The sequence below is a fragment of the Serinus canaria genome, chromosome 10 (assembly GCF_022539315.1).
Source record: "Serinus canaria isolate serCan28SL12 chromosome 10, serCan2020, whole genome shotgun sequence".
Classification (NCBI taxonomy): Eukaryota; Metazoa; Chordata; class Aves; order Passeriformes; family Fringillidae; genus Serinus; species Serinus canaria.
Window position 1 is genome coordinate 15,034,930 of NC_066324.1, and position 25,313 is coordinate 15,060,242.

The 25,313-nt window shown below is 41.9% G+C and overlaps 1 protein-coding gene across 2 annotated transcripts in view; it reads left to right on the forward strand.

Moving 5' to 3' along the window:
- Positions 1–21,413: 21,413 nt before the first annotated feature.
- The window catches only part of ENTREP2 (endosomal transmembrane epsin interactor 2), an 86,882-nt gene continuing 82,982 nt past the window's right edge, over positions 21,414–25,313 (forward strand). For both annotated transcript variants that reach the window (XM_030228256.2, XM_050978587.1), the window contains exon 1: positions 21,414–21,584. In XM_030228256.2, coding sequence (XP_030084116.2) covers positions 21,459–21,584 — 126 coding nt within the window. In that variant the 5' untranslated portion in view covers positions 21,414–21,458. The remainder of the gene's footprint in view (positions 21,585–25,313) is intronic.

A 25,313-nucleotide genomic window follows, 5' to 3' on the forward strand; every position in this document is an offset into this window, starting at 1 on the left:
AATACTAAATTACAAGCCTTTAAAAGCCTTGCCTAAGATATAGATAATTTTTGCCAGAGTGAAACCTGACATTGAAAATTATTCCTTGTAGAAAGAAGAGGAGGAGAAATGTCTTTGCTAGAAGGATCATTCATAATACAGAGCCTGATAGAGAACTTCCAGTATAGGTGGTGTAACAGTGAAACTGACTGCAGTCATTTCCCTCCTAATTATACTTCTTCCTGAATTCATGACCAAATATTTCACTTTGCAAAATAAAAAGGTAAGATAGAATTAACTACACTGGTCATACAGAAGTTTACATATTTGTGAACTAAGTAGCCTGTTAGTAAAACAGTACATTGGGGAGATCAGCTTAGTGCTCAGGAAATAGTTGCTTAAAATTAAGATTTGTGCTAATTGTTTTCAGCTTGTCTGTCTAAAAGCTGTGTAAAGGCACAAGATATATGCAGATGCAAACCTTACTGTATAGGAAACAATGCTCTGAAATGAGCTCCATAACCAGTAACCTGCTGCCCCTGCAGAACAGCCAGAGCTGAGGAGTTGCAGCCCTTTTCCCTGGCCAGCAGTGGCAGTCCCAGTGGTGCTGCTGGTGTTGGCACCACTTTTTAAATTTCTGTCAGCAGCATACTGAGGGTTTTCATAGCCCTTCACGCGTCTGCTGAGAATGCAGGAGAGATGAGAGGGGGTTTGCATATCTTCCAGATACATTTCATAAACAGACTTTCATTTTTTCCTAGTAATTGACATCTTCATGGTTCTAGGCAGTTTTGAAAAGGCATTTCAGACATAAGCTATTGCAGTAATATCTATGCAGCTGTGTCAGTCTCTCTGAAATAAAGCTTACTCATCCTCCAGTCTCTCATCCATATGTGGGACTTGCTGGTATAGAAGCCTGTGGGGTTGATTTGGTTTCAAGAGACTGGAGACTTTTGTTTTCTATTCTGGTGGTATTTAAATATAATTTCCATAAATGAAATTTCCATTATTTAATGAGCATAAATGCTATAGAGTCTTGGCCTGTGATGGTAACAGCTGCCCAGTTTTAAACCATGCCAGTAAGAGGAGAGAGCAGTTTTTCACAAATGCTGAAAACTATCACTGAGCAGGAAGAGTTTCCTGAGAGCCTATAAAGCTGCTGCTGCTGCTGCAGTGTTCTATTTGACAACACCCCAACCCCAAAAACCACCAGCAGAGTTCCTTGATGTGTTTTCTGCTGAATTTGTCTATAGGATGCAGAAGTTTCTATCCCCCCAGTGAAGGTATTGCTCTGGGGGCAAGGAGCTCAGAATTTCCCTTTCTGCAGTGTGAGAGCAGGTGATGAGCAAGCACAGTCTGTTCAGAAAGGTGTAAATCATTTTGTTTAAATGAATAGCAGGCACTCTTCTGACATACCCATAACTTTCCATGTGTTTTCTGTTTCTCCTTTCTTTTGATAGGATGGTTAGAAGTTTGCTGATGACCTTTCTCCTCTGGTCTGTAGGCAGTACTCCAAAGTGTAGCCTGGTAGGTAGTGAGCTGTGAGGCCAGCAGGCTTTGAACTACTCTGTGTATGAGGATTTCAAAGCACTTCATTCTGAGGGAATTAAGTGTCACTCTTCATTTCTAGATGTGATCCTTGTTTTTTAATATCAAAAATAAAAAGCACCTAGCTGGGGCTTTCTAGTGATCAAGCTATGTACAGAAAATACACCACAATGTCATGCAAAAATACCTGCATGTAGTTAGGCCAAAATGTAACAGAAATGGAGATGGAGGAGTGCAAGTCCTTGTTGTGTGCACTGATGCTTCAATTCTCCTATTTTAAGAGAAAAAGGTAGTTTTATTGTGGGCAAGTAGTTTTACAGTGGTAGAAACTGTCAGTAAGAACCACTCTAAAAACCCTCAAGGAATCAGAAAATGTGTCTGAATATAAGTAAGTGAAAACTGTTCTACCTATCTAGTGAATTTCTTTTCAGCCTGGTTTTATGTATATACACGTACACACCTGCCACTACTGCAAAGTCTGAGCTTTGCAGGTAACAGGGGGGTGTGCTTGTGTATCTAAGTCTTGCCTGTCTTCCTATAGGATCCATTGGCCATTGGGGGTGGTCAGAATGCATATCTGCCACAGAACTTGGTACACTTTGAACTTTTACTGGATTTTCATAGCAATTAGGAATAGTTTTGCCATATGGTCTTGAGAGTTTTTGATCACATTATAATAATAATGTGTATGTAATTGGACTACTCTTGGCAAACAGGAAAAACAAAGATAATCACCTATTTGTGAACAGAAAAGCACTTCTTAAAATAAGAAATTCGCTTTCTCATACCGTGAAAGAAAATGAATATATAATTAAGAACACTCTAATTAAAAAGGAGTGATTCAGATCTGCAATTAGTGTTAGATTCCCTTTGTGCAGGCTTCTGCACAATGAGAGCTCCACCAGAGCTCCTGTGCAGTGTATCCATAACACAGACTGGCTAATCCAGAATCACACATCACTTCTGCCAGCCTCTTACCGCTCCTTTTGATTTATCACCCTTAACACTGCCAAGTTCTGCTGGGTTTTTTCCGCAGGCTGAAAAGCTGCGGCACCTTTGGGCTCACATGTGAGTGGAAACAGCAACCACTGGGGGGGAGTCGAGCCTAAGGAACAGCTCCGGTGCCGAGCTGCGGCTGCCGGAGCTGCGGGCAGCTGGGCCCGGCCCGGCCCCGCTCCGGAGCGCTGAGCTCCGCGGAACTGCTTCTGTCACCGGGAAACTGACATCGGGACAGAGCCTCAGGTGTCTCAGCTGGCATTTAAAACTGCTGTCCGCTCGTAAACGAGGGGATGGTCTTAGAGCAGGTACCAAGGGGAAGATGCTCAGAGTATTAATGCAGTCATCAGAAAGCCTAGCATGGCTTCAGTGGTGTGGCAGCAGGGAGCCAGAGCTGCTCATCCAGCTGCAGGATGGCCGTGCTCCCTTCCGTGTCAAGGGCTCTTGCAGAAAAACTTCTTTATCTTGTTCCTTCTGCAAAACAGGTTGGCTTCATTTTTTTTTTGAGACTTGCTGCTTGTTTTCTTTCAGAAAACAGAGGTTGCTTGAAGGCTGCTTTTGTGGTCACAGAAGAGGTGTTCTTATTTAGAAAGCTGGGAAAGCAAAGAGACAGTATTGTATTTGCAGGGAATGCCCCCATGAAGGCAGCAATGATGCATCCGAGTCCATGTTCTCAGAAGGCTAATCTATTACTTTATAATACTATATTATACCAAAGAATGCTATACTAACTATACTAAAGAATACGGAAAAAGATACTCAATACTAATGAGAAGCTGTGACTCTTTCCAGAGTCTCGACACAGCTTGGCCATAATTGTCCAATGAGTGATAACAACTCACACCAGAGGCCAATGAAACAATCTCCAAACACATTCCACACAGGAGAAGCAAATGAGATAAGAATTGTTTTCCTTTTTCTCTGAGGCCTCTCAGCTTCCCAGGAGAAAAATCCTGGGTAAAGGGATTTTTTTCAGAGAATGTGAATGCCACAAGGCAGTGCAACAGCAGTCTCAAACTCACTGTGGCCAGCTCTGTCTGTGCCATCTCACTTTGCTACAGCACAGTATTTTCTGCCTTTGTCATTTTTCCAGGACTGTGGGTTTTCTTTATGAGCTAATAAACTGAAGGGGAAAATGCCAGAAGGATGCTCTGATGTAATACACCCAGCAAGAGATTATGGACTTTTATAGACTTTTTTAGTCTGCAGTTAATTCATTTTTCATGTTCTCTTTGCATAAACTGTTATCTCTTTCAAACCAAATTGCAAACAAGCCTTAGGAAAGAATTCAGTGTAGTACAGAGTAGTTTCCTAAAGAACAGTCTATGTAAACTGCTGCTAGGGTACTTTTTACTATCTTAAAATGTGTTTTTCATAGCAGTGTGATGTCTTTATAACAGTCTGGATGGTCTAATCTGGATCAAAAATCTGGATTCTAAAATAAATGAATTTTCTAGGTCTTGAGTTTTTTTCCCAAACCTTTTTTCCTCAGGAGGAGGAGATGACCTTTGTGCCATTGGAATATATAATAAAATTCATGTTTAGGCTGTTATGTAATTATGTATATGGAGTTAAGAAAATTAAATTTTTAAAGGCCTTCCCAGCATTTGAGACCTTCACTCTAAATGGATGGCTCATTAGTAAGCCCATTTTAATTCCTTGCTTTCTTAATTGTCACAAGAAATTAGTTATTTGGACTATAGATGATAATTGCTCCATTAACAAAATAGAAGTTAAATGCCAAATGGTCTATGAATACCTTCATGTAACTTCATAGACTTTGGAAAAATCTGCATGAAATGTTATAAAAAAATTTAATTCAAGAAGATCAAAGGTTTACTTATCTCTAGTTTTCTGTCAAAATGTACTAATTTGGGGTGGTGAGATCAGACATTTCTTGCAGCAATCACAGCTGAGTAAGAAATTTCTTTCTGTTAAGCAAAAAAAAATTGATGTTCCAAAAATGTTTCTGGTCTTGAATATGAACAGATATTTTAAGGGTTTAGTGAGGCAATGAAATCCAGGGATCCATCTGTGCATCATTTTATTCTTAGTGAATGCTAAGTTCTAAAAATACATGGGAAGGGATGCTGGGGTTCTGGTGCAGAGTTATGTAAGGATAAATATAACCCTGTAGAATACTACTAACTATGTAGAATAGTATTTGCTTATGGCATGTGCAGAATTCCAGAATGTTATGCCCCTGTTTACAGGCATGGCATTTGCTAAGTAATTTTGTTTGGATGTTTATTTTGCATTAAGAACAGCCATTTTGGGACCAGTGAGTAAGCAGAGAGACCCAAAAGAAAGGTGCTGTAAGTAATTTCATTCATTCTGTATGTCTTGATAAATAATGAACTTAAATGCAAAGTGACTCTTCATAGTAAAACTTTAAATTTGTGGACAAGTTTTCTTAGGTGAATTACTGAACGTGTAACTAAAGGTAATTAAAGAGAAGAAAATAATTCCACAACAAAGTTACCTCCACAACAGTCCAGGTCTCACATGTAGTAGCTGCTCAGGGTTTTCTTCTTCAGTGTCAGTTCAAATATGCTTCCAGGACTATCCTCCATGTATTTGGGAAAGGAAAAGCAAGTTGAAAAGAGATGAATCAAAATTGTGTCTTGTACAGCCATAACTCTTGTAGTGCTGCTCAGCTGCAGTGTAGCTGAATGCAGAGCTAATGGAGTTAAATGCAGAAGTGAGACCGGGTTAACTTTAAATCCCACTAATACATACCTTTAGTCAACATCTTAGTTATCTTAGTTATTTTTTAAGTGCACATTGTTTGTGATTCTCATGTAGAAAATATGTTTTCTTCAGCACTAACAGAAGCCAAATTGCTGTGGTAAGAAAAAGTTGCCCTGTGGGTATGTGGCCTCATGAAATGCTTTGTGTCTCTTCACTCTGGTGCTGTACTGGGGCATCTGGAAACCTCCCTGCTCTGCTGTGTGTTGCCCTCACATCAATCAGAGCACCTTGTGAAGGTCTTGGCACTGGGATTCTCTGAGATTCAGCTCCCATTCTGGCAGTGTGCCCTTGCAGCAAAGGCATCTGCAGTGCTCTCCTGGGCTGCATGAGGCAAACCATTGCCAGCAGCTCCAGGAGGGGATTCTTCCCCTTGGCTCAGCACTGCTCAGCCTGGAGGTCTCTGTTCACTCCTGGCTCCTCAGGCCAGGAGAGATGTGGATGTGTTGGAGAGAGTGGAGCCAAGAGCCACAGAGATGGTGAAGGGGTGGGGCAGCTCTACAATGAGTAAAGGCTGAGAAAGCTGGGCCAGTGTAGCCTGCAGGGGAGAAGGCTTGGGGGGATTCTTTTATTCTTAATATGTGCAGAAACCAACTACCACAAGGAAGGGTGCAAAGAAGGTGGAGCTGGACTCTTTCCATTGCGTCCTGGGGCACATGAAAGAGACAGTGGGCACAGGATGGAACCTGGAGGGTTCCTTCTGAACAACACAAACCACTTATTTGCTTTGAGATGGCCCTGGAGGTCATGGACTCTCCATCCTTGGAGTTACTCAAAAGCCACCTGGCTCTGGGTAACCCTGCTTGAACAGTGGGAGCTGGGCAGGGTGGCCTCTGCATGTTCCTTCCACCCTTAACCATCCAAAGACTCTTCTGACCAGACAGCATAACTTTTGTGCTAACCCCAGTGAATTGTTCCCTCATTTTTAAGAGTCCAGGTGAGTGCTCATCTATTAACTGCTCTGGCCTGCTAATTTATGGAGCATCTGATTATGTCCAAAAGAAGTGATAAAAATACCATACTTCATAAAGGCCCTCTATGACACCAGTGGTGTTTAAAAATTGGTTAAGAAAATTGCTCAGCTGCTGTTACTCCTTCTCTGCCCTGCTGTCATACTGTTTATGGAAGGAGATGGGAAACAAATAAGCATAACAGTTCTAGCTCAAAATCCCTGTGTGTGGCTTCCATATTTTTGCTGTTAATTGAACAAAATGTACTTGTAGCTGTCCATAGCTCTACTTTAATCTAGCTGAATTGTTTGTGTTCAATGAGGCTTCCTGAATGAAATGGCTGCAAAATTGCCACAGTGTAGTAGGGATGTTGCTGCTAGTGCTTTTATCCTATTATGTGATCTTATCATGTAATACTTTGAAATTTTCACTCTGCAGACATTAATGCTGTAAAGTTTTCCTTATTTACACGGTATTTGCCATATTTAGAAGATAAATTAACTCACCTGTGTTTGGTGCCCAATGTCAAGAAACATTAAAAGCTTCCAATACTAGAAGTGATCTGGTTTTTGCAGCAGTAGTAGCCCTGCTGCCTGGTCTGTTGTTTTCAACTGGCCAATGCTGTAGCTGCCTCTGTCTGCTTTGGAAATCATTGGTTTGGTGCCTGCAAGCAGCAAGGGCACTGTGACACATCCTGGGCTGGGGATAGGCACAAACACAACACCCTGGGTCATGCAGGTCTTCAGTGTAACTTCAGCTGCTCTGCTCTATGAGACTTCAAGGTTCAAGCTACAGTTCTCTTCTCTGTGTTCCATTGTTCTTTTCTCACCTGAATAGTTTCTCACTAAACATTCCCATGTTTGACAATAAAATCTGTTCTTGCCACCCAATGAACCTTGGAATACCTTTGAAAATAGAATGAGGCTAATGGAGGAGGTAACACTTTTTTCTTACTGCAATCTAGAGCCTCCTTTGTCTCAGTTAAATATTTACAGCCCATGTTCTATAATTCAGCAGGAAAAGGTTAGAGAATTCAGACATTAGAGTGTTTTGCTGTAGTACTTCTAAGATTCAGCACATGGCAAAAGTGATTTTAGCTTCTAGAATATTGCTTTATTTATGAACTGTCCCTGTCAGGGATGTTCATTTGCACTCTGCTCACAGTGCAAAATCTGCCAGGCCAGCTGTTGCATGCTGAAGCAACCTATTTATACAGAGACCTCCAGACCAGAAACTTTTCCCAGCTCTACACAGCTAAGATTTAATTTGCTTCTCAGTTTTTGTGGGATCACAATTGTGGACTGTTCAGCTTCAACTGATGACTGAAGTTGGATTTCATTTGCATTTCTTTAAGAAATAGTTTTCATTCTGATTGAGGAAGTGACTTGTGTTTTCATTTCAGCACTTGGGATGGCAGCTTAGAGCTAATAAATGCTGTAGATGTGTGTTTGTAGCCATGACTCCATTTAAGTGACACATCCTTCCTAACATGCAATAGGCTGCCCACTGTGTCTGACTAATAATTGTTAATGTGATCCTCCATTGAAGCAGAGAAAAGCTGCAGCCAGCAATTTGAAATATGTGTGCACATACTGCTAATCCAGCCTTTGTGTACATACTGGTGTAGAGTGGTGTAAAATTCACATGGTGTCTAAGGGGTCAGGGTTTTCAGTACAAGAAAACCCAAAGCCTGAATTTTCTTTTTCCTAGCGGTCACAGGAGGGTCTTGTCATGAACATAATATGGACATTGGGATGCTATCAGAAGTGACTACAGTAATAGACTAGAAGTAATAGTAATATCAGCATAATAAGTCAAAATATCTCTTTATCAGCTGGACATGCAAAAAAAAAATCCCCAAAACCATACTTCTACCATTTCCAGCTTCAGTTTGCTAACAGGTGTCCAAAACCTTCAGCACTAACTAGCTTTACTTCTCTCAAAATCACATCAAAGCCTATTGTGGACCTAGAATGTACATTAGGAACAGGTGGGAAGCAATAGCTGTATTGCCTGAATGTAGCAACTTTTCACTTGTCTAGCTTCTACTTCAGCTTTTTAAAATCTGCTCTTAATTTGACATTGCAGTTGGTGAAATTTTCAGCAATTTTAAAACTACAGACTTTTTGGGAATACCACAGATGAGCCACACTTACTCAAAAGACAAGGACAGTGAAGGCACCAGACTGTAAAATAGCAGAGTGACGTGGATAAAAGTATTATCATACGTTGCATGTGTGAGTTAAGCAGCTCTGAAATGCTGTGTTCTGGGCACATATGGTGTGAGCTGTGTAATCAAGTTGTTATGCCTGGGTGGAGATTGCTTAGGAGAGGGATGATGGATGGTTGCAAATAAGCTATTGCTTAATAATCCATGCAGTTGTTGAAGGACTCGTGTTGCTGTGACTTGTGCCTGGCACACACAGCCCCACCTCCCAGCCCTTCTGTCCCTGCTGCTCTGGCTACTCACAGGAATGCTGTGGGAAACAGCAAATCATGCTTACAACTTCAGCTTGCTGTAAGGCACCACAGCAGGGGGGAAACCAGCTGTAAATGACTATGGCAGGGATCAGCCATAAGTGAAGCACTTCTGTTTATATTTGTTTTAAGCATTGCTTCAGAAGGGTTACAAGCATTTTTTGCTGAATCTTCCCCTCTTAGTGAATCTGCCCTTCCACAGAGTCATGAACACATTCAGATCTGAAGGTAGCAACTTTTGGGACAGATAAATGGTTTTTTATGTGTCATTTAATATCTGTGGGAATTTCAGCAGTTGACTCTCAAAAGGATAATTACTCCATTACCAAATGTAAAAATTATAAAACAGGAAATTGTTTAAACTGTCTATCAAGAAACTCTAATGTCCAGTAGTCTGTGTAGAGCCCATTAACTCTGCAAACCTGCTGTGTCTAATAAGTGCTGTATTTGAAGGGCATGTAGGAAAACAGAGCTCAGTAACAAAGACCAGCAAATCTCCTGCACTTCGTGGTAGTGATCAATTTGGTTTCAAGTCCTTCATTAGAGTGTCTTTGAATATAGCCTTTCATGTGGAGATGATCAGGAGACTGCTCTGTTGGAAACCTTCCCATCTGTGAAATAGAGTTCATAAGAGGCCCTGAACTTGGATTGAGGAGGACTGGAGTGGCTGTGCTCTACTGAAATGAGATTGCTCTCTGATGCTGGCCAAGAGGATTTGTTCAAATAGCCCATGCACTTGGGTAAGCTTTTGTATATGTTGTCTTCACCAGGCAGTGTACTTTGTGAGCAAGCTGTTTCCCACTGACAGACTAAATACAGTTAGAAATAGTTCCAATTAAAGAGGGGTAACTTACTGGGTACCATAATAAAATCAGTTCCCAGGATTTGTACTGTTCCCAGGTTTGTACTGTGTTTTAGTTAGTGGCAGCCCAAAGCTTTATTGTGGTGTAAAGTTTGCTCATCTTCCACCTTTCACTAATATCAGGGTCTTGTCAAAACCCAGGAAATGGGGAAGTTGAGAGTCATTCCAATATATATGGCTTTGGTCCACTGTGTTAACTATGTTTTTTACCCTACACAGTCCCATTCTGTATGGGGCAATCATTCATTTGTTGGTTGTTTTGGATGGAATATTGTTCGTTTGTGGGTATTTTGAATTCCAGAATTGAAATACCCAGGCTTATTTTCATTACCATCCATGTCAGCTCCTTGGATGTCAGCTCCCAATGCCATGATCTCAGCTGTGGTAGGGAGACAGCTTCTCTCCTGTTTTGTGTGTCCTGAGATGAGGGCTGCAGATGTGCTCTGGATCCTGCCTCATAATTCTTCCCTCTCCATTCAACAGCTCGAATCTTTCACCTCTGCTCTTTCTTGGTCCCTTGTAGTCTTTCCCTAAATAATTAAAATAATGATCAGTCTGTCTGCTGTTATGGAATGGAGATCACCACTTCAGGGAACCTATTCCAGACCCTCATAGTAAAAATTAAAAATTTTAAAGAAACACTGAGGAGGTCATATACTCTGAATATTCACTCTCTCTTCTTCTATACCCCTGTTTTGGTAAAGCAAAATTATCCTCATTCCTTCAAAGCTGTTCTCTTCAGTTACAGCATTTCCTCTTGCACAGAAACATCTGATGCCTCTAGAGATGCCTGTGCTGTGCTAATTACTGTTGTTCCTCACTGGTTGTAATGTCCTAGGGTTTGGAAAAAAAATCCCAGCAGGTGAGGGAATGGAAGCTGTCAGGCCATGAGCCCAGTAATGTAAAGGCTACCAACCACAGCATTTTACATTGTAAATCAAAGAATCAAGAAGAATTATAGAATGTTATTTTTTATGGGATAGAAAACAATAAAAAACCCCAGGTTGCTTAGTATCAAACCTGTTTGTACTAATGACACTTCTATCTGTATCTCTAATATTGCTATTAAAAGGGACTTAATTAAATAAAATGCTCTGTGATTTATTGAAATAGCCTGTAATAGCTCAATGTGCTTATACCTTCTTGAAATTCCCAAAACACATTGTGCTAATGCAGCTAATGGCAAGTCCATCACTGCACCACCTGTCTATTTGTGATTTGCAAGGCCTATTAACTCTATTTATCATTGAGCTGATATGAGGCAGAGAGGAAAGAATGAGATTAGAGTAATTTCATAGAGGAAGTGGGCAAGGTGAAGTAGTTCTTGAAAAGAGTGCACATCTTGTTAAGTCACAGTTCTCTAGTACTTTAAATTAGAATGTTTCCCGAGAGTTTGATCAAAGAAGCAATTTTAATGGGTTTCTGAAGAAAAAATACTGTGGTAGGCTCTTTGAGAGTACCCTGACAGACATCCTTCCCTTTGCAGTCTGATAACCAAAGGGAAGGCTTGGAATTTACCCAAATTCTGAATTACACAGAGTAGGTATGGTCTGTTTTGGATGATTTTGTCTCCCCAGAAGTGTGACTAGTGTAGATTTTAGTTTAATTTAGAGTTTACTTTCCTCCAGGATAACACCTGAGGCTTATAAGCAATTTCCACAGTAGTCTAGGCTACATATTTAATTCTATACTTACCAGCAATCAACTGAAAATATAAATATGGAAAAATAGGTTTGAATGCACACACAGCAGAAAGCAAAATATCTTGTAATATACAGAGGTAAGAAGAAATTACAGAATGCTATAAAATCTCATTAAAAATGATATATTGTTCCAGTAGCTTTATCTGGGAGATGGAGTGGGGAGCTGTAATTGTCCTTCAGTTGCACAGATCATATTGGAAACATTACTTAATATTTATATGCCAGAATGGTTTTATTTCAGTCCTGCCTTATGTGAACAATATGTTATTTTATCAGCTTCTATCTCTACATTTAAAGTAAAAATGTTCCTTATCTTTAATAGCAGCACAACACTTACAGTAATGCTTTTCTTAAAAAACAACCACCCTAAAACTGGAGCACAGCCACAGCCTCCCCTGACAGGAAGCACATTAGACACAATTTTCTGAGGACACCAAGTGTGGTGACCCAGAGCAGCAGAATGCCTGGAGATGAACTTTACTGACATTATCTGCAGGTGCTGTGTGAATCCAAGGGATGACTTTCAATTGGGTGCCAACCTCCTCAGCTGGTAATGCAGAACATCACTAAAGAAAAAGGATTGAGAAGTACCTGTAGCCTTCAGAACTCTGTCTGAATGGCTGGAAGAATTCATCAGGGTAAGAAGCACAAGCAGAATAGCAATTTCCCCCCGTTGTTTCTCAATTTTTGAAGCTCATAGAGTTACTTTTCCAACCCCAGGAACATTTCACCCTCGTAATGATTAGAGACTATGTGATACTACTCAGAAACTGTTCAGGCAGTAATGTGAGGAGAACAGGGAGCATTAAGTGCTTGTTAGGTTGAAACAAAATCTTCTGAGCTAGTAAGAGATAATTAGGCTTTCAGTGGGGAAAGAAAAATATAATTTAAAGGCCTTTACTAAACTTGGCTTTTCCTGAAGTGTTTACCTAACAGCTGTTCTCCTAAGGGACTCCCTTCTGAATTATTCAGTTCCACAGTACAACATCAACTCCTACCCAGGGGCCTGAAATACTCAGAGAAAAACTTGAAATAATAATCCAACTGTCTCATATTCTGTGTAATGGAGCAATTGCCTCCAAATTGCTCCTGCTACCTCAGGCCTCAGTGCCCCTTCAGTAGCATCACTTTATTGCAGGAGATGGGTGAGAAATGGTACCAGTTGGAGCAAGGGGTGACTGGCCCTGGCTCTGCTGGTGCCAGGGAGAGCAATGCTTTCTGCTGCAGGGTGAATGAGAGGGCACTGAACAGCCTGGCAAACCAGGCTGTTTGCCAAATGCCCCCTTGGGAAGAAATTCTTTAACAAGAGGGAGATTAAAAAAAAAAAAGTATTAAAAATTGTGCTAAAATACTGGCTGAAGAGTAATCCTAGCTGTACTCTAGCTGACCTTGTTAATTTTCCTGGTTCTCAGAGAAAGAAGCACAAAGCCTGAATGAAATTTCTCACTAATTCTTTTGTTTGAAGGGTAGTGAGACAATCTGCTTAATTATTTTTGGCAGTTGAGATAAGTCTGTTTTTCAAACACTTGTCATAGTAACTAATATTCTGTTAGAGTAATTGCTTTTTCTGTATGTACACCTCTCTATTCAGTGCTTTTTGTATTATTGTTTTTATTATAAATCCTTCAGGGAATTTTTCTCTCTGCCAAATCATTTTATATCCTTGGCTTACATTCCACCTATATAGTTTTTGCCAAATTTCCCTGTATTAGTCTCTGACAAGCACCATAATATAAGAGGGATGTCTAAGATTTTGTTTGCTTGTTTTGTAAATTATCACTAAAAATATTCCATTTAGAGACATTAAAAAAACAAAAAATAGAGATTAGCATTGGAATACAATTCTTCAGCATATTAAATCCTTCTCATTTTGGCATTGCCAAAACCAAAGAGAGACTTGCATTCCACTTGTCATTTCTACAGACCTCAGGCCACTGTGGTGAGGGATGCTGCCAGCACTGTTCCCTAGGCAGCCACAAAAGTACACTGCTCATTATGCACTGATATTCCACAGGGATGTTTTTTATTTCCCCTCAGGCAGGCCCACAGTAGGCTGCTTTGGAAAATACACTGGCAGTATTCCTTTAAAAAGAACAAGTGCCTGTCTTTCAGAAGAAACACTGTATGGGTAATTATAGAAAAGATTCATTTTCCTTTTGAGGAAACCATCTTCTAGAAGTGTCCCTGGGTGCAGTCATTTGCATGGGTAAGATTTACTGTTTGTAGAACAGTGACAGAACCTTCTAAATGCATCAGTAATCAGCCAGTGGCTGTCCCACCAGCCTGGCTATTCCAGGTATCCTCTTTGGAGTGATCTGTTCCTTCTCTACTGGAGATCTTCTGAATCACAGCTCCCATGATCTTTTTTTGCACCTTCCAACACAAGAGTCTTAATTCTGATGGAAACTTGGCCATGTACTTTCTGACCAGATAAAAACTGCTTTAGGGAGTGCCCCCTATGTTGAATGAATGCCCTATTTTAAAAGCACTTTGAAGAGCAAAGAAAGCTTTGCATGCTGTTAAAAAAAAGCACACCCAACATTCAGAACACTGTCAAAAATGGAATATTACAATTTTATACCGATTTAAGTAGACAGGTAAGAGTAGCTTTTCACAGAACAAATGTAATTTCTTGACTTGCTCTATATTTTTCTATGCTGAAAGGAAACTTAGTTTTGTGCACAAATGAGCCATTTAGACTTACAACAATAAAGTCAAAGAGTCTTGGTACATATGGATAGCAAGTTTATAAAGGCTTTTCCATATACTGATTGTACCTGAATCATAAATATATAATAAATGATTATGCAGAAGTTAGCTCTTCCTGGAGGCTTTTTTCAGAAAGTGTACAGTAAGATTTGTCTCAAAAAAAAGAGTCCATATAACACCTAAGAACTCCAGCTATCTCAGGATTTTATTCAGGTATAATGTTCTACATGGGTGATGCATTTCAGAAGAAATAGCTTCTCTGCAGGCCTATTTGTTTTAAGGAAAAAGTATTCTGTTCTACCTCAGAAAAAAAATCCCCTTCTTTCCAGCCAGTGTGTAGAGTTGAGAAAAAGTTCATTTACAATGCCTGGACAAAGACGAACAGTAAGTTTGACCTAAAAAATAAATCTTGAACACAGGTGAAAGTAGAAAATGTAAGAATTTTTTAAAAAAGTTTAACAATTAAAATTTAAAATATATTTAAGGGGTTTACTTTTTAACTATGAAATCTGGTTCTCTAAATTTTCCAATCCTTAGTCATCCCCAGCAGCACATTTGGCTGTGCCATTCTGCAGAGGGTAATGTTGTATATCTGGCTGACTGTCCTCAGGGTAGTGGGTTTTTAACCTGTTTCAATTTAGGGCAACTAAATTGGGTTTGATCCTAAACATATTCTGTATTTCATCAGCATTTAAAACAAATGGATGCTACAGTAGTGTGTTATGCTCAAATAAACAAATCATAGCATTTTCTTTCTTTAAGTCTTTTGCTTTCAAAATGGACTTGACCAGAAAAAAAAAAGGCAGAAATGTTATAATAGCCTAATAAAACTTCCAGTGTACTCTGCAAGTATAGATTACTGGAGAATGATGTCATTTTTCTCCTTTTACTCTGCGTGTTGTTGCTCTGAAAACCTAATGCAATACTCTATGTGGAGTTATTTAGGGAAGGCTAGAGGTATTTAGGAAGATTGGAGAAATGCAGAGAATCATGGGGACTAGGTGACCAAAAAGGAGAGTGAGGAGAACTTGTAAATATCTGCAGACATTTCCACCAGCTGTGCTGGTGGAAAATACTAGACTGGAGAAGAGGGTACGGATTAAAAAATATTATCCAACATATTATACCAGTGTACTTCTATCTGCAAGTTTCTGCTTTTAGAAACCTGTTCTGCTGTCTCCCTGTGTGGAGCAAGGGCACAGGGTGGTGCAAGAGCTTGAGTGCCACCAGAAAGTTGCTTCTGCTTGAGGTGCTTTAGTGCCCAGGGGAGAGGATGAGTTTCACAGACACAGACAGGTTTCAGGGCTGCAGCTGGATTAGACAGGGGTGGGTGGATGGTGCTGTGGAGCCTTTGGGCATCGAAGGGCAAGCCCTGAGGCTCGGACAGAAAATATCAGGTACTTCTTTGGTTTATGCTTTTTAGGGTTTTTTTTGCGGGGATTACATTTTCTGCCAGGCCAAGTGTGATCATCTGGGAAAGAAATGATTTTTAAAAATCTGAGTTCTAGCTTGCCTTTTGTAAAACTGCAGGGCAGTCTGCTTTTCAGATCCAATCACATGTACCCAGTGTGAACTTTCAAGCAGGCATAAAATGCAGAGCAGTGATCCTGATTTCAGTGGTGTCTGTAGCACTCCAGGACACTCACGTGGAGGAAGTCATTCCAAGGTAGGTGTTTCTGAAGAACAGACACACACTACTTCCAGGTTAAAGCATGAAAATTGAGGTTTCTTTCATTTTTTATCTGCAAAGCTTTCTTATTTAAAACCCTTACATACAGAAGTAATTCCTATGGCTTTATATATGCTTAGATTATGTTGTTAAAGTATGCTATTTTGGTGAAACCAACTCATCTGTGATTATCCTCTATGTAAAAACATGAGGAACCACAGTAATGGCTGTAAAGTAATGGCAGGCACTTCTCTTTGTCTCCCTCAGGTCCGTGGCTGGCTGGGGTAATAAACCAGTTCATAGGTGGTAGGTGGTGCAGAAAAGCTGAGATACTCAGGGATCCACATAGAACTCCAAATCCTTTCAGAGAAAAGTGAGAGAATGTGCACAGAGGAACCAATCAGCCCAACAAGGACAATGTGGGTGCCTCAGTTTGGGAAGGACTTTGAGCATGTCCAGAGGGGGCAACGAGGCTGTGAGGGGCTGGGAACACAAACCCTGTGAGGAGCAGCTGAGGTAGCTGGGGATGTTCAGCCTGCAGAAAAGGAGACTCAAGGATGACCTTATCGCTCTCTACAGGTCCCTGAAAAGTGGTTGTGGTCAGGTGGGATTGGTCTCTTCCACCAGGCAACAAATGTCAGAATGAGAGGACATAGTCACAAGCAGCATCAGGGGAAATATAGACTGGATATTAGGAAGAAGATTTTCACAGAAAGAGTGATATAATATTGGAATAGCCTGCCTGGAGAGGTGGTGGAGTCACTATCCCTGGATGTGGCACTTGGTGCCGTGGTTTAGTTAAGGTGTTTAGGGCAAGGGTTGGGCTCTTATGATTTGATCTCTTCCAACCCAGTCATTCTGTGTGTGACTGTGTGTGTGTTTTCCAGCTGCAGTGGAGATGTGACAGTTCCCCTTATTTGTGTTACCTCTTGGAAGCAAGCTTTGTCCAGGCATTGGTTCATTGCAGGGCTCTGGATGATTGTGAGGCAGATGCTCTTGTTTTTAATATATCCTTTTAAAAGCTTTCACAAATAGGCACTTGGAATTCAAGCACAGAAGCAGGGCTTAGTCAAAGTCTATTGATCCTCACATTATTTTTTAAAGTTTTTATTCATACTATTTTTGAACACAGAATTGATGTCCTTTATGAGCTCTTCATTCACTTCCACAGAAAAATTGCTGTAAAAGATGGGACTGGGAGTGTCATCATATATGTGGTTTGCCAAGTGAAAACACAGTGGATAGTTTTATTAGCATAAAAGTAAGGAGGTGGGAAGAGGATTTTTATTTTTGAGGTTCATTGATTAGCTACAAGTCTGTCAGATGCAGTTATCCTATTTTTAGAAAATTGTAGAGTCATCAGGAAGCAAAGTAGTACCAAAGATAACAGTGCCACCATAAGGTTTTAAATGTACAGATTTAACTCTATGATCCCTTCTTACACTGGTGGGCACTGGCATGCATTGTCTTGTCTTTGACACATTTTGGTGTCTGCTACTATGAGGGGGCTTTTATATTTTCAAAGCCCAAGGCTAGTAAAGCAGGATACTTCCTGCAAGATGTTGATTACTAGTGGATGTGGTGTATAGAAAAAGAAATCTTTATTATTTGCTGTCTTGCCCTCCTTTCTGTCCCTGCCCAGTACAAATTTTTGGAAGATAAACTTAAGGAAGATTGACTGTCAAGTGCAAGGAAATGTAAATTTCTTTTAGAAATGTACTGAAATACCAGCTTCTGTTGCCTTTGGAATCAAATATCCTTACATGCTTAGAAGCTGGCATGTGAGAATAAGTTGTTCTTCAGTTCTGCCAATGATACAGACTTCATATTTAGGTAATTATATCCATAAACCAATTTCATTACCTCTGTAAAAATTGGATATATTGGGGATGGTTCCTGGTAAACTGAGATAAAGTATGTTGAAGTGCCTTACAAGTTATTTTTAGAACAGGGCAAAGTGTAGCCATGGAAAAAGATAATTAATTTTTTAATATATGTGCCAAGAAATTGTTATATGCTTCAATTGAACTTATCCTGGATGTTGTGGTCTGGATTCTTGATTCCCTTTGAGGAATCAAAGGATGGACAAAAGAAGTAGAATTACTACTGCTGGTGTTATAGGGATGCAACAACATCTGAATGGCTGAGAAATTACTTGTTAAATATTAGAATAATAAATCTATTTTAAGTCAAGATATCAAGATGAATGATGAAGGTTGGATATGGAAGAGATATGTTAAGTTTTGGGGGGGTTTCTCATTTTGTGTGTATGTGTAGATAAAGCTTACATTTTATTTTTCAGGACTGTTACCACATTTGACCAATTTCCACTACATGTTTAAGATGTATATTGGGTGGAACAGCCTGGTTTGTTAGTGCTTAATAAGTCCTTAAAGAGAGGGGCTGCTTCAAATCCTGAGCTCATGTGAGGGATGCAGGTTTGAGCCATGCTGTGTGTAAGTGGCAGTGGCAGAGCCCTTGGATATGCTTTCAATGTCTGTACCCTGAAGGGCACCTTCGTAATGGCAAGAGAGGCTTCACTGTAACTGTGAATTTACTTCTCTTTGCTCCTTTTCCAATTCTGTCATACTTGAAAATGCCACTTGCTTCATCTCAAATAACAGTTGAAGAGACAGATGTATGAAATTCACTGCAGTGCAAAGTGAGGTAGAATAAATATGAACTTCTATCCACTAATACAGTCCTGAGGATGAAGCTGCCTTCTGAACAGGTGGGTGGCAGTTATGGTAAAAGGGGCATCATTATCACACTGGCTTCTGAGTTTTGATGGGTTTTAACAGGCTAATAATAAGGTCTGATATGTAGTGCCCTTCTGGCTGCCTTTGGGAAACAAATTATTTGGTAAATTTAAAATTAGTAGTTTATAGTGTTCCCATATAAACATGGCTGTTCCAAAGCTTTTGTGGCCACAGTTCTGGAAAAAATTTCAGTACCACATTCCACTTACAGTTACATGCAGTGATCTAGCACTGAAAAATACCAGTGGAGGTATACCAAAAAGGTGTCTTCAGCAAAATAAATTTAGTTAGGGACAATACTACTTCCCAAATTTTTCTCAAATACTTCTCACACAAATGCAGCAACTAAGATTCTTCAAAGAAAACTAGGGAGTGTATCCAGAGCTAATTCAGATCTTAAACAGAGCTAATTCAGGTCTTGTATCTATCTACACCTGAATGCTCACAAATATTGAAGTGACCAAAAACAATTTAAAGTCCAGTGGATTCATACCAGAAGCCAAAATAATTTTTTTTCTGGTAGCCTTAGTTGACCATTTTGGAAGCTGTGGAAGTATTGATTACCTGAGAGTTGACCCACATGTGAGGTTCATGGACAGCAGATGAACTTGTGGATTTGCAGTGCCAGATCCTCCTCTGGATTACCCACAAATGTGGATTTTTTTTTTTTATTTTTTCAGTTTTACATACAAGTTAGAAAGTCCTTGGAAATGAAGGTGAGTTGCTTTGTATGTAATGTTTTCAATAGTATCAGCACAGGGAGTTAGTGAGATGTAAATTCACACCCCAGTGTAATGTGTCCTAATTTCTCTAAGCCCTAGGGCCATCTTGCTCCTGAATGAGAGCACCCAGATAGAGGTTGAAATGCATTTATTAAGGTTTCTGATTGTCCTGCTGTTGAATAACCTAAAACGTTTCTGCCTTGATGGAGAATGAGCTATTTAATCATGGAGACTGCAGAGATTCAGTTTGCATCTGGGCTTTGGTTTTGTTTCTTTTGCTAGAACCTTTCACTCTGTTTGGCAGAACATTGGAACAAAGACTCTTCCTTGACTTTGAAAGGGGCATTTCAAAGTAATGTTTCCAATGCTGGACAGCAAATAGTTGTACTTAAATAAATACAAAAGCATGTTAGTTTCAATGTGAACTGGTAGAAGCAAAAATTCAGTGTGATCTATAACCATATATTCCCACCTGCCTTCATTTATCTGTTCTGTCTGGGCTTTCAGGTGACAGGTAGCACACCTGTGCCAGCAGTCAATTTGGGAATATCAGTTGGGAATGTGTAGTGGTGTTGTGTTTCCAGCTGACTCCTATTTGTTATCAGGCCCAGTCTAATGTCATTGTAAGCTAACTCTTCTTCTGATTATGAGCATTGTTAATGTAAGTAGAGTTCTTACATTTGACTAAAAACTTTTAGCAAAACAATTGTTTCTTCAGTGTAGAGTTTTGTCAGCTGCCTTTGTCTCTGATTAAAATATGGCTTGCACATGTGCTGGAGCAGTATTTCAGCCATGGTGAGGGGACAGCAGCTGTTATCCTATGATGTTGTGTGACACTGAATTAAGCTGAAAGCAGCAAGCTTTTTTGGGTTCTTCTGATAGAGTAAAATATCTGGATATTGTATGAAGAGAAGGAACCTCCTCAGACACTTTTGCCTGTCAAGGCAGTCTTCCTCATTGCTACCTCCCCAGGAAACTATTTAACGCTAAGCAAAGTTCCTGAAAGAAGAGAAAAAGAGCCTCAAATACAGTTTTAAGCCTGGTGTACATGTGATGTTCAGGTTGAGTGGGTTTTTTTATGAATATCACAGCATTACAGATCTATAGACTACAAGTAACAATTCCTGTATTAAAAAAAAACCCACTATTTTAGCAGATTATGGTGCTACAAACATGTTCATCTTGGCATAGTTTTAATACCTAAGCTATCCTGCAGTATAGTGAGATGATTACCTGGGCTTTGGGTTCTGTTTGTGTGTTTTTCATGAGTAGGCCAAGCTGTTTGCAGTTGATACCTAATTGCTGTGATTCCCCTTCTGCGGAAAAGTGGCTTCAGGTGCTGAGGGAAGCCCGACGATGCTAGACCCCGCTGGCAGCAGCAGCAGGGCTGGGAAGTTTTTATAATTAGAAGCCTCATATGTTTCTGCTACTGGGGATGTTGTGCCTCAGACTTGGTTACGGTTTGCTGAGAGGAAAAAAAATCCTAAAAAATAAAAAACGTTTAAGATGCCTTCTGCACAGACCTGAGACCCAGCCCTGCCCTTCCTCCGCCGGTGGCCGGGAGCACGCAAAGCAAAGGGGGAGGCTGCCGGTGCCGCTGCCTCACAAAGCCCAGGTGGGAGCGGTTTTGCCCTCAGGGCCCCGGCGACAGGAGCGGGGCCGGCTCGGGGGCGCTGTCCGGGCGCCGTCCGGCTGCAGGCGGCCCTCGGCCCAGGCTCCTCGCCCGGTGCCCGCCTCGCACACGACGCCGAGCCCGCAGGGCCGGCGGCCGCCGCCGATGCTCCGGCCGCTGCCTCCGCCCGCCATTGGCCGTGCACAGCCCTCCCCCGCTCCCCTCCCCTCCCGGAGCGGCGGGCGCCGGGCAGCGGGGCTTGGGCGCTCCGCGGCAGGGGCGGGAGCCGCGGCGGTGCCGGGGCGCTCCCCCAGCGAGTGCGCCCGGCCAGCGGCGCCGGGGCTGGGCCGGACCGGGGCCGCCCCCGCCGGCGGCTGAGGTTGAGCCGCGCCCGCGCGCTGCAGCCCCGCAGCCCCCCCCGCCCCGCGCCTGCAGCGGGGACAGGAGGCGGCGGCGGCGGCTGCCCCTCGCCCGCCGTGCCCCGGCCGGGGCTGCGCGGGTCGCTCCGGGCGCAGGGCGGCTCCTCCTCCATGCGCCGCGGTGCCCGCAGCGCCCGGCTGCCCCGCGGAGCGCGGGGGCGGCGGGAGGCGGCGCGGGGCCGCGCGGAGGATGCCGGCGGGCGGCGGGGCGGCGCGGGCCCCCGGCGGGGCGCGCTCCCTCAGCCCCACGGCGCTGTCCCGCAGCCTGTCCCGCCTGCGCGAGCAGCGCGCCCGCTCGCGGGCCATGCTGGCCCTGGGGGTCACGCAGATGGTGCTCGGCTGCCTCATCGTGGCCGTCAGCTTCGCCGCCCTGGCGCTCACCACCTCGGCCCGCGTCCGCCACTCCTGCCCCTTCTGGGCCGGCTTCTCGGTGAGTCGGGGGGTGCGGGAGGGGGCGGGCGGGACCGGCTCCTGAGGGATGCTCGGCCGCCCGACAGGTGGGACGCGGGCTGCGATTGCGGGCCTCGGCGCCCTCCCCGCGCTGAGGCGGGCAGGTGAGCTCCTCGATCGGTTGCGCCGTGTTCTGCACGGCTACGGCGCTTCCCCGGCCCGGCAGCAGCGCGGTGGCACTTCCACCTCCCCTTTGGAAGCGCTGGCCGAGGTGGATTGGGTTTTATCAACCGCGTCGGGTGAAAGTTGGGATGACAAATGAGCCTCTGGCGTTGCCTCAGCCGCCGGTGCCCGTTCCTTCGGCGCTGACTTGAGCTCACCTTGAGACGCGGCCGGCGCTCAGGTCTGGCGCGGCTGCAAATTCAGGCACCGGCCGTGAGGTGCTGGGGGTGACCAAACGGGACGAGCACGGCAGGAGTAGGATTTAAGGTACACACAGGGCATGGAAGAGTTCCGCCGAGGAGAGCGCGAGTGCTCCGACAGGGCAGGGAAGGCCGTGGCTTTGGGGCAGCCGAGAGCCCTGAGAGAGGCTGGGGCGAGTCCCAGGGGACGAGCTGGTCTGAGGGAAAAGCTTGTTTGCTCTGAGCGCAATTTGGGGTCCTTCTGATTCCTTTGTGATATCCTTGTTCACTTTCCATTGTGTCCTGCTGGCACAAATTTAAAACAAACAAACCCAAAAAACCAGAGTCTGACTCAGGTGCTCTCATTTAGGGCTGATCATGAGTGGCTGCATCTGTGTGTGGCCACAGTGCACACATGGACACATTAGAATAATCCTGCTTCATGAAAGTTTTTCTCATAAGCAGTGAAATGGGGCTTGACATTTATGAAGACTTAGGCATTTCTGAGGGCACTGGTTACAGACTCTGTGTTATTGGTGAAGATTTGCTCCATTTAATTTAATGCGTTACTGGTTTCAATTATGTCTCTTCAGCTCTTTTAACGGACCAGAGAGTTTCCAACTTGAAACGTGCTTGTTAGAAACCAGAACAGTTAGATAAAATATTTTGGGTTATTTAGTTCTGAGCATGTGGTAGAAATGCTGTAATTTTTAAAAAGTCTTAAACTATTTAATATGCTCTTATGCAGAATATTACTTTTGGTTTTTTCCTGAGTCCTTCAGAGCAGAAGAGTCATTCTGGATTAATTACTTAGATGTCTTTCTTGATTTTGTTGTATTTTATTCTAGGCTTGAAAAGAAATATGAGTTTACACTAATAGCATTGATGTTGTAATAGTCATTTTATCTGCAAGATAATATGCAATTATTTGTTGTGATGAGGTGTGAGTTTTAGGTTGAGAATCTGGCTGCTCCCATATTAATGTGCTACTAAACCAACCCAGCTCAGGCAGCCTTTGTTTCTTACCTTGGCAGAGTGAGCAGGAATATGCACAACTGCTTGTGGATTCCAGTGAGAACAACTTTTTCAATAGCACCTTTTCCCCACCTCTTGTGTTCTGTGTGCAAAGACACTTCTGGTGGTTATTGTTATGCTCCAAGACAGGCTGCTTCCCTTACTGTGAGCTTTCCTACTCTTCTCTCTGTGTATTTCACAGAAAAGGGGTTTCCCACTTTGATTTCATGCTAGTTGCTCACCAGAGACACCAAACCTGTGATTCCAGCCTGTGGTAGAATAGGTGGAAGGCTCAGGGAATGGCAGGACTGCTGACTTAAAGGCCTTACACACCTGTCAGAATGAGACAGGTGTGCCTTGTTTCCTAAACTAACAGTTCACTTTTTGAAAAAATAATTCTACCTTATAAATTATCTGTCTGAGCATTAGAATAAACTTTGTTTCCTCCTATTATCCTTACCTCTAAGTCTCAAGAACTAAGAGAAAATAGAGCAGTTTTTTAAGCTTGATGAGCCCTAAAGAACTTTTTGAAGTTAGTTGATTACACAGCCTTTTCTAAAAGCCCTTTGGGGTATTTAGTGGGTTTAACAAACACTAAATATATCATCACTCACAGCTGAAAAATATTTCTGTGGAAGAGTAAGTCTTTAGCTTGCTTCTATAAAATGCAGTTAAAGAAATAAATACAGGTGGGTTTAAGTAACATGAGAGAAAAAGAATGGAACTGTCCTTCCCCTCTTTATTTGGTGCCAAAATCAGACATAGATATTCGCTGCCTTCAGACAATTTCCCCCTCACTTCTTGGAAGTAAATAACTGAGTCATTTGATATTGAAGTAGAAATTCTGAATCTATTTTGTTGCGTGTTTATGTGCTATACTGTAGTTTCTTGTCATTAGATGTGCACATCCTAACAGAGAGCAGTCTTGGCATTGATACTGGTCAGCAGTTTTTGACACCAAATGACCTGTCAATATAAATGAAGGCTTCAAAGATTTGTTATGAGTATTTCAGATGTTTCTGAAAATAAGTTCCTAGTGTTTGTAACAGTCTAGCTGGATGAAAAAAAATTACAAAATAGATCAGACTGCATATTAGACTCACAGAAAGTTCTGTAATTAAATGCAGGGAAAGTTTCTGATTTCTCTCTTTTTGAAATCAAATCAAGTGACCATGTAAGTGAGAGCTTATTTAAAGAACAAGGCACCATAATTTCCATAAAACTTTGAAGAGTTCAGAGCTTATTTAAACATCATCCCATACCTTAAACATTTTATCTTTCATAGGAAAGATTAGGAAGATAAAGAGTATCTTCATATATTTTGTATTAAGACATTTTTAAGGCAATTAATCAGAGTCAAACTCACACTGAGCAGAAGGAAATTTGAGGTTTAGATAAGCAGGTACTGGTTAATTCTCTGCATAGGCAGCATTCATTGGCAAGACCTTTCAATCTGTGTGCTGAAATGCTTGGCAGCTTGTTCCCATTGCAGTTTCCTGAGAAAATGGTGATTTCTTTTTCACATTCTCTCAATATTTTTTCATATAAGGGAAATGAGCATAAGTGACTTTGATCCTGTGAAGAACATCAAGAACAGAGTGTTAGCCCCATTTTAATCGTGGAAGGATAGATCTCAAAATTAGGCTGTTCTAGTAGATCACTGGAAGGATGAGCAGTGGCAAGGTTATTTATCTCTCCTGTGGGTCCATATTTGCTTGAATATGAGAAAGTATTTGTGCCCCCTTTGCCCTTTAGGATGCAAACCATATGCCAGTTTGTAATGTGTTGGTTGTGTGCATGCCCAGATGGAAGGAAATGCTTCTGCTCAGTGATGTTCATGGTTCCTGTCCTTGTTGGGACAGCAGCAAACCACAGGCTGATGGAGCTGTGGTTGTGTGACTGCAAAAGCAAGTGTCACTTTGTGAAGTCATTTCTTCAAATTATTTGGAAGTTTGCAGAAAGATGTTTATCCTGCTTACCCTCCCCACCTTGATTTAAGAAAATTACAAGGCTTAGAGACCAGAGTTCTCTCTAGTACAGCAAAGTATTAATAAAATAGTAAACGAAATCATAAGATAACCCAGGTTTCTAAAATTACTCTGGCACTAGAGTAATTGCTGTGTATTCTTCTATCTCCTTTTTTATGTATGGTTACTTGGCAGTTGTTGTGTTCTTGTGTTGCTGGAAGATCTTGTGCTGCCTTTCCTTTTTATTAAGTTTCTTCTCAACTGTGCCTCTTTTCATCCATATCCCATGTTCAGAGCAGACCAATTCTTCTGGCTTAAAAGAATCTTTAATGTAGAATGTTTTCAAGGTTCATGAAATACCTGCTTTTTTGTGTTCTTTGAAAAAGG